Below are 14616 nucleotides of genomic sequence, written 5' to 3' on the forward strand. Positions count from 1 at the left end.
TAATTGGCTATTGTTCCCATGTATTACATATTTCCTTGTTGTATTTAAATGGTCTTTCTAGAGTATAGCCGAAACTGTTATGAGGGAAGAGGAAATTAAAGGAGCTTTCAGGATACATCCAGAATTCATCATATGAGTAGATTTTTCTATTAAGTGCCTATTCTGCTGAGATTAACTGTAATGCTGATTTCAGAGGTTAAGCAGCATATAGCCCTGAAGTTTTGAACAAATCTTTTTTGCTTCTTATCACTAAAAGTAGGCAAGCTTGCCATGTTCACCTATAGGCAAGCATACAGTTCCACTAACCCTATTGTATGAATAAAACTGTACTTTTTTTTGAGGACTGTTAAGTCAGAAAACTGAAAAAGCCTTATTTAAAAAATATTAAGTAATAATTTAATTTTACTGCATGATTCATTTTGGAGGAGATGTCTTTGTCAGACTTAATTTTGGTAGGATTGTGTAGGTGTTTCAGCTTCATTTACCTTTAGAACATTTCTTCATATCTACATTCTTGTGGTGCATCTGCTACGTATATGCATACGCTATGGGGAATGTCATTAGGAAAGTCTGTATTTTTAATACATCTGGTCATCAAGCCTTTGGGAACTTACATGCTCAGAAATTGATATGTATTATGGATATGTGTATATAATCTCACATACTATAGGTCACTACAGGAAATAATTTGTGCAACCCCTTGCTTTTTGCAGAATTTCTAATTCCAGTTGTTATGATTACTGTATTCCATTACATTTACTATCCATCAATTATTTCTATGAAAATATTTATCTCCATTTTCATTTTTCTGTGCCTCAATTTGATTTCTAAGGGCTAAATTCATTAAATATTTAGTTACAGAGTGCTGCTAAGCTTGATTAGAAAGGAAAAATTAGAGTCTCTGCCCTTAAGTGGAATCATAAGTGATGCAGTGAGGGAAGTAGATATCTCAACCATGACCATATATTCAGAGTAACAGACAGTGAAAGATTTATCTTCAGCTTCACCCTTTTCTAAAGCTTACCTGCAGAGCAGCTATAAAATATGATTTCTCAAATTTCAGGTTCCCTTCTAAAAGTTTCTCTCTGGTTCTGGAGGAACTGTAACAATCCTCTTAACTGTAGCTGAGAAGTGGTTGCCTGTTTATTCTGAGACTGTTCTCCACTCAGTGCTCCGGGAGTAAGACATAGGTTCAGCCTGTTTATTTAGCTTACTATAAGGAGGAGTGTTTAAGCCTGCTGTTCAGACTCCTAGTACACCAATGTAAAGATCAGATCATTAGATTTAAGACTGACCCAAGGGACCATATTCACTTTATCTTTTGCGGTTTGTTCTCTGGGTGGGAGGAGAAAGTTGACATGAGTATGGACATTTATGTCCTACTCTGAAGGTGGTGTTTTGGATAGGGAGGCTTTTTCTTTTGAGCGTTCTCTAGGATCTTCAAGTGAAGAGCTAAGTAGAGTACTACAAAGGTATTTAGAATTAGTTTAGTGACGTAAGATGTTAAGGAGACATAAAATGGAAAAGCTTAAGGAACTTCTTTCTACTTGCTATCTTTAGAATATTTTCCAGTTTCACTGAAAAACAGATTTGATCAAACACATGATATTTGGGACATCTGGGAAAGTGTTACGCACAGAATCTTGGGAACAAGAAGGGAAAACACCTGTCCTAACAGACACAGAGGTGTAGGAGAGAAGAGATAAAAAGCTACTCAAGGCTAAAGCACAGTATGAAGTATTTGTTATATGAAATGCAAGAGAAAACAAATCAGAAATAGAGTATAGATGGGATAATTAAAAAGGAACCACTTGGAACATGTTGAATTGAAGTTAAAGTGGGAGAAATATTTTCCTGCTTTTTTCAGCTGACTTCGTGCAATTTGATCACGAAAGTGCAGTTGCAACAGTAAGAACACTTTCCTGTTAGCCTTTACCTTGGAACATAGATTCCTTATGCCTGATTTCATTCTGAAAAAATCAATATGTAGCTGATATGAAGAAAAGCATAGAACAGGAATTGGAAAGATGTTTGGGCTCTCCAAATAGAAAATCTCCTGACAAGTACTTCTAATGTGCTGAAGCTCAGTTGTTGCTCGGGCGAGGGTTAAGGTCATCTTCTGACATGTTTCAGAAAGACACGTTTCCTGTGATCAGGAATGAATCAAAATACTTGCATCCATCATAAGGAATCTCTGGCGTGGCCATCTCTTCAAAGAAACAGGTTTTACATCCTTCTACAACATGTTCATTTTTGCCCATAATTGTAATGGTTGAAAGGAACTACAGACACTGACTTTAAGTCTGCAAGCTCTCCATCTATCACTGCTATCTGAGACTAGATACTAAAGAATGGCTTAGAATATATGATGACTAAAACTGTATGGAAGTGTTAATGAGCTGTGGCTGAGACCTAGAAAGGGATAAAAGCTCTCTTTTCCAGGAAATGAGGCTGGGTTGCTGCGTTTCCTTTACAGTCTACCATAGAGATTTCTGAAACTATTTATATAGTGTTGCAGTTAGGGGCAGTTTCTTCAGTTTGTCTCCATGTTTCCTAGTTGAGAGAGAAAAATCTCATCTGCAAGTGTTATAGCTGTGCTGTTAACCCTGCATGTGAACACTGTCTACACCAACAGGAGAAATTATTAGTATAAAACTGTCTTTTTCAGCTGTGAAATGTTATGGGCAAAGCTCTTGTGTAATTTTTGTTATTTTCAGTGGAGCCACTGCATCACCACCTTGTCAGCTTATACCACTTTCAGTCTCAGCCTCCTCTGTGTTCCCTCTGGAGGAGGAGCTGCTCTCCTCATGATCATTTGTGAAACAGTTTTTTCTTTCCCTTCCTTTATTATTTTTTTCCCTCCAGCCCCCATCATCTTTACCTTTTTGGAAATGTTCTTGATTAACATGAAAAAAACCCCCACAAGCTGTATTCTACCATAGTATGTATGCTTATTGAGGTACTTCTGGTAGTGTGTAGTCCATAGTCACTAGTTTGAAAAATAGTTTGACTCTTTCTGAAAGGGGTGCATAAAAAACCTCTGGAGACTTAAACCACTACTGAAGACTCTGTGTCAATTGCTTTCTGTTCCCAAAGTGCAGATACTGTGCTGTGCCATTAGGGAATGGCAATAGCATTTATCTTCCTTACAAGAACTGGGCTGATTAAAGCCCTACTTTGCCCTTGCAGACAGATACTGGGTAAACTTACTCAAATACTTTTTTGTACTTTTTAAAACTATAGCAGTGGCATGTTGACAAACTGACAGACTGGGGAAAAACTAATATTAATCTAGGTGATAAGTCATTATACTGTTCTGCGGCATAGCAAGAGTTACTTTAACTTGCTGGGCTCCATCAGCTTCAACTTGAATGTTACTTCTGCTTTCTAATATTTTCTGACATTCATGTGTAGTGCTTGATTTGTTATTGTGTCAACCTACATATCAGTTTGACATGTAATAGGTACTTTTTTTTTGTCACGCATTTTAAGTGACTTGTTTGAATAGCCTTAGCAACAGATGGCGTGGTTGACAGCATGAAGTAGATGTTAAAACTGCAAAACCCACAGTACTTGGATAATTCCACACATTTGATACTTTTATTTTAGACCTTTTTACTTTGAGGTTTTAAAATCTATAATTGTGTGCTTAAAGCAACCTTGAGTATTACATTTTGGGTTTGATGACATTTTGAAATTGTTCCTTTCTTAGTGCTGTATCCGATATGTTTTAAGGTTGCTCTGTGTTAATTAGGCCCCATTTCGAGCTGTCAAACTGCTATTGCTACAAATTATTACCACTCCCTCCACCCACATGATTTGCAGAGTGCAGAGTAATACAGCATTACAAGCAGGCTTGAAATACAGTATAGCAAGATGAAGCTGTTGCGATGGGTAGCTGAACATTATTACCACTTCTGATTTTTATTTTTAAATTAGGGGTTTTTTCTAACCAGTCTATTGTATTCAAATATAGCACATACATGTAAAGTGCTTGTTTGATTTAAAGGCTGTTATCAGAGATTCATTTATGTGTGTTTTTAGTGTTTCCACATGTGACACCCAAAGGAATTAATGGCATAGACTTTAAAGGAGAAGCTATAACTTTCAAGGCAACTACTGCTGGAATCCTTGCTACACTCTCTCATTGTATTGAACTCATGGTAAAACGTGAAGAAAGCTGGCAAAAAAGGCTAGATAAGGTAAGATCATTTTCCTTTTACTTTTGCTGGGAAAAGTTTTCTGTAGCTTGAAACTAAAATTTCAAATGAGCTGTTGTTAATTTTTTTACTCCAGGAACTGCTTTTATTTTTGTGTACGGCATTTATTAATTTTAGGTGCTTTCATTATCACCCCTATAAAATGTTAAGGGCCTCATCCTTACTGATGATATAGTAATACTATTCATCATAGCCTTTCTTTTCCTAGCTCTTACACAGATGGTAATCCTATATGTTTTATATCTATAAAGCACTTGACATTATTTCATAATAGTAAGTGTGTTGCTTGCAGCCTTCTAACATGGATATAATTATCCATATGTGCAAAATGATGTGCGAGTCTCTGAAATGTTTTAATGTGATAAGAGATGGTGATAATAGGAGAACCAGTTGTAACTTGTAAAGTCTCTTCAAGATACAGTTATTTCACTTTCCTTTGGCAGATTGAAGAGATTAAATTGTGTTTTATACTAATTGGTTAAATTATTCGTGTGTAGTGTTACAGTATCTGTTATTCTAATGGCAGTGGTGGTTCACGCTAAGCCTACTCAACCACTGTAACACTTCTAAAGGAACAGTGTCTTCCTGCCTGAGATTTGTTGTTGGAGGCATGGCAGGTTGTACTTCAGGCTTTAGTTTCCATAATCATGCCATCACTGGCTGGTGTCCAGAGCAGCTGTTGTTCTGTTCTCTTTTTTTTAACGTATTTCCATGTGGTGTATATTATGCTTCACCTTTTACTACATTTAGTGTACACTATTCAAAGAATGAAAGTACTCAGACAAAATACATCCATATTTGAATCCTGTATTGTCTTTGTTCATATGCCAAAGGCCTGGCCCTGTCTAACTGTATTGTGACTTCTGTCAACAATAAGCAGTTGGAGGAACTACATTAAGTCCAAGACTTGAAGCCTGTTCATAGGATTGGGAGTAATTTGGGTTGGACTAGGGAGCTCAAGAGGTTTCTCTCTCTTTAATCTTCTGCTTAAAGGAAGGACATGGACTGGATTTGGACCAAGGGTTGGACTCGATGATCTCGGAGGTCTTTTCCAACCCAATCGATTCTATGATTCTATGATTCTATGACAGTTTGAGGTCAGATCGAGTTGCTGAGGGTTTTACTACGTCTGGTTTTAGGTCTCTAAGGCTGGAGACTGCACAGCACTTCTGGGCAGCCCATTCTGCTACTCATCTGTTGTTAGAGTGAAAAAGTTTTGCCTTATGTCCAGTTGGAGTAACTGGATATTCCAGTATCTGCCTCTTGTTTTTTATCTTTCTGCTCCAAACTACTGTGAAGCGTCTGGCTTGGTTTCTTTATGACTTTCTTGAAGGTATTGGAAGGCTACTCTTAGGCCCACTTGCAAAAAAACCTTCTCATTTCTCTGCTGAGCAAACACAGTTCACTTGATTTGATCAGGCTTTTCTTAGAGCATGGATGAAGGGATGTTTTCTTTGCCCCTAGTTTAGTATATTTTAATGCAGAATAATATGTTAATATAAAATTTTTATTTATTTATATTAGTTATTTTTCACTTTTATATTTTCCTGTGGACTAACTTTAAAGCACTTGTTTAAGCTGCAAGTGGTTAGCAAATTCCAACCTAAATTTCACTTTGGGTCTCATGTGAGTAATATCTCATACAGCATGACTAAGTACATTTTAAAGGGGGTCACAAACTTATTTTGACTTGTTTTCCTAGAAATTAAAGCGGCAAAAGCTTCTGAAACCTTGGAGCTTTTAAGTTGCTCTGCTCTAGTAGACTTGCAACTTTTTTAAAGTTACATTTGTCAATGAAATTTAATGGGGTTTAGAGGACACACAGGGTAAATTACCTTAATTCTAATATAAAATAATTACTTTGTATTTCTCTATTGGGTAGCCTTTTGGAAGAGGAGGTTTTTTGATGAATTAAACAACATAGAATTATGGTGAAATAGCTTTGGCTGAGAGTGAAACCCTGATCTACTCCTACAAATGCCACCCTTGCAATCTCCTGTGAGCAGCACCTTGACACCCACACCCCTAAGGACAACAGCTGACTGTATTCAGACCTCTGCTACCACTATTCCACAGCTCTGCATTCCATAAAAGAGCTGCTTTTGGTTTAATATAATCTAGTACTTAAACATGGCTTTATAAATAATACCTTCTATAACTCTGGGCCTGAGCAAAACCATTGCTTTGCCCTCTGAATAGACATGGGATGAGAATGGTATAGATCTTTGTACTTTTGGTTTTCTTGGCTAGGTGTGTAAAATGCTCTGAGAAGGAAATAAATATTGTGAGATGATTAAAGTACAGATTCTGTGGCTAGTTTTCTTTCAATACCAAAATAGATGGCCTGAATAAAATTAATACAAAAGCAAATAGTGTTTTCTAAAGGTAATTGTAGTTACAGCTCTTCTTTCCACCTTTTACGCTTAACTCTTAGGATCTTGAGCTTGACTTTTTATTTTTCCAGTGCAGTATATAAAATGTTAAGTGTATTTTAAAATAGACTTTTCTTAAAATGGATACACAAGAAAAGGATTTTGTCTTTAGTATTTGGACCATTGTTTCATTTTCAACAAAGTCCTTGTGATAATGCTTTTCATATTTTCTTGACTATGGCAGCATTTTTTTGTTCTTGTTTCATTTGGTCTCACTAATTGTTACTAATAAGCAAATTTATCTTCTGAACATTAAATGATACCTTAATAATAATATATTTAGGTCACTTACTTTGTTCAGCTTTGATGTTTGAAACTTAAATGTCTCTTTAAATTTTACAGAGGTTTTAATACAGCAAGTAATTTTTTTTTTTTGCTGTGCAATCAGTTTCCCAATTTCTGCCTTATTTAGTGTTATTGCCAAGAGAAGCTGGCAAATTTGGAGAGCTGTATTTTGACATATGTGAATTATCACTAGTTTGCAGATTGAAGTACAGAAAGTGTGGAGATTTGGGGTGAGTGGGAGGAGGAGTTGTGTTTTGAGCGGGGGGGTATTTTTTGAGGGTTTTTTGGATTTTTTGTTTTTCATTCCAAGTCTGGTAAAATTTCTATGCTTTCTCTCAGTGACATATACTTAAGTCATGCTTTATGCATCTTCACAACTCTCCAGTTTATCTTTAAAAAAAAAAAAAAACACGCAAAATTTTGTGAAATTTGTTAGCAGTTTCTGCCTCTCTGTGACAGTTTCAGAAGATAAAAACCTACAGTCACAGACAATACTGTCTTAGTCTAAGTGCTGGTTTTTTATTTTTCTGGGGAAAACTACTACTTTGTTTTACATCAAAGCTATTGCTTTACTAGAAAGTGGAATGTTCCAGAGTGAATGTTACCTTCAAATTCTTAGTTGGTAAACTCAGCCTTTCCATATTGCTTCGTGGTTTTCCACTGAATCTTTACATTTCAGTTTGGATTGCTGAATAATTATGCCCATATCTGCAAGAAGTAGTCTGAATAAACTCTTATCTACAAGAAGTAGTGTGTGTTGTCCAGTTGTCACCTGTAAGACTTAACTTTCTTTCACTTGAACAGATTCTGAGAGGGGAGAGAGAAACATCTCACATATAAAAGCTGAATTCTGCAAGAATTTCAGAAATCTTTGTAGCTTTTTCGCTGAAAGTATCTAGCAGTATGCAGAATTTGCAGAGGAAATATTAGACCTAATCTGATTCTGATGTTACTACTATCTTATTCAAAATATACAGTGATACAGACACCATCAGTGGCTCTATTACAGTCACAACCTATTATGTGAGAATGATGTCAAGTTGCTAGTCTTTGCATGGAGTCCACAAAATTATTCACATTGATCCTATAATTAGGATACAAATTCACAAGATGTAACTCATTAGTATATCACCATGTTGAGTACATTAGCCTATTACTAGTTTTACTTTTTACCCTTTGTTATCCCTGCCCAAGCATCTGTATCAAGGAGGTTTATATAAACTGTCAGATACAAAATATGACACTCAATGAACCATGTTTAAACTAGAAACTAGTTTTTGCGTGCCGATCTAGTTTCTTTCACATGAATTAAAAAGTATCCTCAAGATAGCTAGTTCCCCAAGCTTACTATTATATATACATGTATATAGGCACATATAATGCATGCATGCAAATATATTCAGAAAATCATCAGGTTTTCAATTGCTACTTGGAGAAAAAACTATCCTGGTCATTCTACTTGTCGTCATGTTGATAATTCATTCTCACTGCATCAAATGGTCATGTAATTTTACAGGAGGTAGAGAAAAGGAGAAGAATTGAAGAAGCCTACAAAAATGCTGTGACAGAACTGAAGAAAAAGTCCCACTTCGGAGGGCCAGACTATGAGGTATGAATTCTGCTTTTGAAATTTTTTAATGACTTTTTATGGTGGGCTGACCCTGGGTGGACAACAAGTGCCCACCAAGTCGCTCTATCAGCTGACAGGGGAGAGAGAATATGATGAAAGGCTTCTGGGTGGAGATAAGGATGCAGAGGTCTCACTCAGCAATTGCTGACACAGGCAAAACAGACTCAGCTTAGTTTACTACCAATCAAATCTCAAGAACACCCTTTTCCTGCTCCTCCTTTCTTCCTGGGTTTAACTTTACCTCCAGTTTCTGTTTCTTATCCTTCATCTGTACAGAGGGAAAAGGAATGGGGGTTGTGGTTAGTTCATCCCACATTGTCTCTGCCACTCTTTCCTCCTCAGGGGGAGGACTCCTCACACTCTTCCCCTGCCCCCGTGTGGGATACCTCCCACAGTCCTCTATGAACTTCTCCAACATGACTCCTTCTGTGTGCTGCAGTTCTTCATTAATTGCTCCAGTGGGGGTCCCTCCCACTCAGTGCAGTCCTTAGGGAACAGAATGCTCCAGTGTGGGTTCCCCATAGGGTCACAAGTCTTGTCAGTAAACTTGCTCTAGTGTGGGTTCCTCTCTCCACAGGGCCAAAGGTCTTGCCAGTTGTCTGGGCTTCCCTCAGGGTCACAACCTCCTTTGGGTATATCCACCTGCTACAGCATGAGGCTTTCCACAGGCTGCAGGTGGATCTCTGATCCACTGCAGATGGACCTCCATGGGCTGCAGGGGCACAGCTGCCTCACCAAGGGCTGCACCATAGGCTGCAGGGCAATCTTTGCTCCAGCATCAGGAGCATCTCTTCATCCTCCTTCACTGATATCTACAGAGTTGTTTCTCTCACATATTCTCACTGCTGTTCTCCAGATGCAGTTGCACAGGCTTTTTCCCCTCTTCTTATCCCAGAGCAGCTACCACTGTCACTGATGGGCTCAGCCTTGGCCAGCAGCAGGTCTGTCCTGGAGCTGGCTGACATTGGCTCTGCTGGATACGGAGGAAGCTCTGGAATCTTCTAACAGAAGCCACCCCTGTAGCCCCCCCTAGCTGCCAAAACCTGGCCACACAAACCCAATACACTTGTAAAGATTGGGTTGTTTGTCAAAGGGGAAAGTGGTGTTGCACAAGCCTGTGCAAGTGTGATTTACAAATGTGTTCATGCCACATTTACTTTTTCACCTTGCAAACTGAAACTGTATGGAGAATCTGAGTCCTTAATTTCTTGCAAGTGGAAATATGTCTTTACCTTCCATGTTCTGATATTGTCTAAAGTGTGTTTCTTATAGATATATCTCTTGATTTTATTTTCTTCTACATTTGATACTGCTTATATGTACTCGTATTGTAGTTTCCCTCTTTATTTGTTCAGATGTAGAGATATGTAAAGCAAATATGAAAACCCTGACTGCAGAGGCAGTCCTAAAATCTGAAGTCTAACTTGATTTGATTTTTAGTTTGTCACTGACACTTGAAATATGGTGTTGTCGAATTCAGTGATTTTAGGTTCCTTCTGTTAAATTGCGTATTTCATTAGCATCCTCCTCAGTGAGATATTTAGTCTGATTCTGAGATGCTTAACCTACCTTTTGAAGATTAATCATAGAATGGCTTGAGTTGGCAGGGACCTTAAAGATCGTTTAGTTCCAACCCCCCCACCATGGCCAGGGACACATTTTCCACTAGACCAGGTTGCTCAGAGACCCATCCAGCCTGGCCTTGAACACTTACATGGATGAGGCATCCACAATAATAATGTAAGATGATGCACCTATAATGCAGTTTGCATAATTTTTACAAACTTGACTCTTTCATGTACATTAATCAAACATGTTTCTACTTACAAGCCATAGCCTGAGAAATAGTACTATACAGATATTTAAGATACTTGAGCTTAGATTATCTTTTATCACTGAGACATGCACTGTAATATTAAAAAATGGATAGGAAGTTGGACTTTGTCTACTTGGTTATGAACCCAGCTGCTTCTTCCAGGTATCTGTGTTGTAAAGTAGGGGTCTTTTAATTTGCTGGACCAGGTTGTTTTACAATACAATAAAAGAAACAAACCTATTTTTATGAAATTACCATTTTAATTAGTAAAGTGGAGTTTTTAATTGTTGACTCAGTTCTACCTGCTGTTTAGTGCTTAACTGGGCTTTCCAAGAATTTTCAATAGAGGTCCGCAGAATTTTCTCTTCTCTTGTTATATTTTGAGGAAATACCTGAAATTCAGTGCCTTAAGGCACTGAAATACTTGGAAGGAGTCTAACTACACAAGTATGTTAATAGGTGTACTTCACTGACACACTGTAAGCATTTCAAGAGAACATATTTGTTAATGAAAACCTAAATTTGACGTCAAAGCATACTGATGCTATTACTCAGTTTCCTGTTTTTTTTTCTTCTTTATGCAACTATCCTTAAACTGTAGTTAAAGGAAGTAACTTCCTTTAACTAGTACAGGTTTTCTGAGGATTTGTAATGTAAAAATATTGGTGAAAATGTTTGAGATCTATAGAAGAAATTTGCTTCCATCAGTTATTTTTATATATCTGTATATATATATATATATTTCTAATAATAAATTGAAGTGGAAATTTCATGTCTCCAGAATTTTTAACTACTTTTGTTTCTTATCCTCTAGGAGGGTCCTAATAGTCTGATTAATGAAGAAGAATTCTTTGATGCTGTTGAAGCTGCTCTTGATAGACAGGATAAAATGGAAGAACAGGTATTGATACTTGAAAAATATCTTAATGATGAGCACTTCACAAGAGACTTCTGTAACTTAAACTCAGTCCTGAGGTGCATCTTCCGAAACTGTAGATATTTTATTCTGACACTGATCAGGGGATCAGTTTTACAATTAAATGTTTTTGTTTAATGCCAATTTTGAGAAAGTGACTTCACAGATTGTATAGAGAAGGATAGTATGTGTTAAATTAATTTAATGTCTCTAGTTTATAATTCCTAAATAAGTGTTCTGTATGAAACTTACCTTTATACGTAATTGATGCCCTGTCGAAATAAGAATCTCAAACACTACAGTTGCCTCCAAAACCTAAAATTTCTTTTTACTCTAGTGGTATATGAAATAGGAAAGACATAGTTCTGTTCGTGTTTGGCTTTATTCAAAAGTTCTGTGGGCTTTGGCTACTTCTCTAACTCATTTCTTGAATACGCTTCAGTGACAAGGATCAAAAAGGGATAAGATACACGTGAGGAAAATATGTAGAATATTAGAAAGTATAGCAGTATATAAAATGAGGGGGAATAACAAAGTGGTGCTTTCTTTGTGTTAAACGCTTATATGCTTAGGAATATAGTGAATAACAAATACTTGAGATTTAAAAAACTTTCTAGTGGACATGTAGTAACTAACAAAGCTTACCTATGTTGCGGTCTCTTAGCAGAGAGTGTAAGTTTTTAGTGACTGTGACAGTACTACATGCATCCTTGATATGTTTTCCTTAACTTAGAAATACACCTTGAAGTTTGAATGAATTCAGTCTTCAGGCCCACTCACTCAATGAGAATTCCAGCAGAATGACAGCTTCATTCCTGTCATGGATGGCATTAGTTCTTGTAGTCACTATGTACATTAAGCATGACTCACTTTGTTTCACAGTCCACCCAATAGCAGCTGACTAATAATAATTAAACCTGTGTTGTTGCAGTCCCAAAGTGAAAAGGTTAGATTACACTGGCCAACATCCTTACCTTCTGGAGATGCATATACTGCTGTGGGGACTCATCGATTTGTGCAAACGGTGAGATATTTTTCCTGATCTCCTCAGAATAATGGGCTGGTCTGTGATGTTTCTGTATAATATTCTGTACGGTAGATGAGATTTTTAGGTGTTTCTAGTAACTTCCAATGGTCTAATCATTTTCAAATAAAGTAGCTGGAATTGAAGGACTTTTCTTTTTGTCTTGGCTTAAAAAATACTAATTTGAGTATCTGTTTAGAATACTCTTGATTTGTATTAAGCCTGTCAGTCAGACAATAAAGGAAAAATCCCAACTGGCTAAACCCAGTGTTTTCAAGATACCTTCACCCAAATTAATTGAATTGATTTTATTTAAAAACAGTAAAAATAAAAATCTAGTCTTTTGCATCAAAATCAGTTGGCTGTTTTTTAGTGTTACTGGAAACACTACGTTCCTGTCAGGGCTACACTGGGAGCATAATATATAATAGGTGCATGAAATCAGCATTCGCCACTGTGCTTGCTGCTTATGGTGCTTTTGTTTTCCTTTTCTTCATTATCTTGTGCTTGCAAGTTGGTACTGATCGCTCTGTTGTGCCTTTGTTCTGATTACTTGGTTTTTTCTTTGTCTGTCTCTGGTAGCCCTATAGTCGCTCTTCCTCCATGTCTTCCATTGATCTAGTCAGTGCCTCTGATGATGTTCACAGATTCAGCTCCCAGGTACTGTACTGATGTGTCAGGTGGGGGTTGCATATCTTTACTGTATTTCATCTTCTTCTCTAAAACCTGTTTTTTTTGTTACATCAATCACTGCTTGCTTTAAACTAGTATGTTGAGACAAACAAAGGAGTTCTCTATTCCTATACTAAATGGTTGTCTTTCTTTACATCCAGCTTGCATGCATACCACTTGTGCAGAGGCCCAAATCTTGTAAAACTGATTTCTTTCAATAACTTTAAAAAAATACCTACAATTTGAAATTTTTTTATTTCTAGTTATAATAAGGTAAAATAACACCTGCTTTATGTAGGCTGGAAATGGTCTTTCTTCATATTGAATGGTTTTTTGCGCTTTTAAAGTCAAAGGTTTGATTTTAATCTGAAACATTTGTTTGTAATGACATTAATATGCTAAATATTATGGTTTACTATCACTGCTTTTTACCTCTTCAACTGGTTTGATTACTGAAAGGCCATAAAGTATGTTGACAAACAAGATCGTGGGTATGATAAATTTTACTGAAGAGTTTATGTATCTATGTATTCGCTTATCCTTCAGAAAATACGTCTGACATCCTGAGTACGTCAGTGTAGCCACAGTGACGTATTCCAGTGATGTCCAAAATTTCTGTAGGTGCTTGGTCTGAAGATCATAGTTTAGACTAGAATTAGGTAGGTGCATTCACATGAGGTTTTTTGGTCTCCAAAAATGTTGTTCGGGTATGGCATTTATGCTATTATTTTTCTTCTGCTGTGGTCCGTATGAGATTATGAATATGGAGCTTTATTCTGGGATCTGTTATTTTGGAGGTTTTTTTAAATTGCTAACAAACACTCCAAACAATCTTTTTTCAAATAGGAATGGATTTTTTTTGTTTGCTTCATTAGCGGAGCCTGGAATTTTACTACTTGCAGACCTTATTACCACCTTCATGAGCAGGACCTTAAAGATTTGTCTATTGGACTAAAATCTCAACATTTTTGCAGTCAGTTTATTTCTGAAATTTGAACTTAGCACAAGGAAAAAAGTACACAAGTCCTCTTGCATATCACTGATAGGCTTATCTGCTGGTACTCCAGTAGTCAAGTTAGTCTTTCAGGTTTTTTTTGGGAGGAGGGGATAATAAAGTCAGGGAGTAGTAAGTAATAGAAAGCAAGTTTGATTGCCAAGATAGGAACGGGTACTCTGTCAGGTTATGGGTATACAGGAAGGAAAACTCATAGTTGCTAAGATACACAGACATCCTCATTTTCACTTCTTATGCCTGTGATAACATTTCTGTGTTCATATGATAAATCTAAATATCAGAGCAGTACTGTGACTGCAGAACTAATAATTTAAAAACAAATCTCATATGGACTAACTCTATCACAATAATGCAAATTGTGATTATGTATCAGCATCAAATGGGCTGGAGTCAAATTGCTCTTTTCAGCTGCTGCATGGATTTTACTACATGGAAATTACTACAGAGTGCCTTTAAATACAGTTTCAAGTTAATAGACTCACTGCAGAAAGAATGATCTTCATTTACGGAAAGCTACTATCCCTGCACACACCCCTATCCCCTACGTGTTTTCTCTAGAACAAATTTTTGTCAAACCAACAAGTCAGTACACCTGCTCTGGAGCTT

The 14616-nt window shown here is 36.8% G+C and overlaps 1 protein-coding gene across 4 annotated transcripts in view; it reads left to right on the forward strand.

Moving 5' to 3' along the window:
• Nucleotides 1–14616, forward strand: part of COL4A3BP (collagen type IV alpha 3 binding protein) — a 78505-nt gene that overhangs the window by 53148 nt on the left and 10741 nt on the right. For 3 of the 4 annotated variants that reach the window (XM_017808274.1, XM_017808276.1, XM_017808277.1), the window contains 5 exons: nt 4045–4202; nt 8454–8546; nt 11198–11284; nt 12231–12323; nt 12906–12983. In XM_017808274.1, the coding sequence (XP_017663763.1) occupies nt 4045–4202; nt 8454–8546; nt 11198–11284; nt 12231–12323; nt 12906–12983 (509 nt within the window). The remainder of the gene's footprint in view (nt 1–4044; nt 4203–8453; nt 8547–11197; nt 11285–12230; nt 12324–12905; nt 12984–14616) is intronic. The other variant, XM_017808275.1, reaches the window with a different exon arrangement.

This window comes from Lepidothrix coronata, unplaced genomic scaffold (genome assembly GCF_001604755.1).
Source record: "Lepidothrix coronata isolate B3197 unplaced genomic scaffold, Lepidothrix_coronata-1.0 Scaffold22, whole genome shotgun sequence".
Taxonomy (NCBI): Eukaryota; Metazoa; Chordata; class Aves; order Passeriformes; family Pipridae; genus Lepidothrix; species Lepidothrix coronata.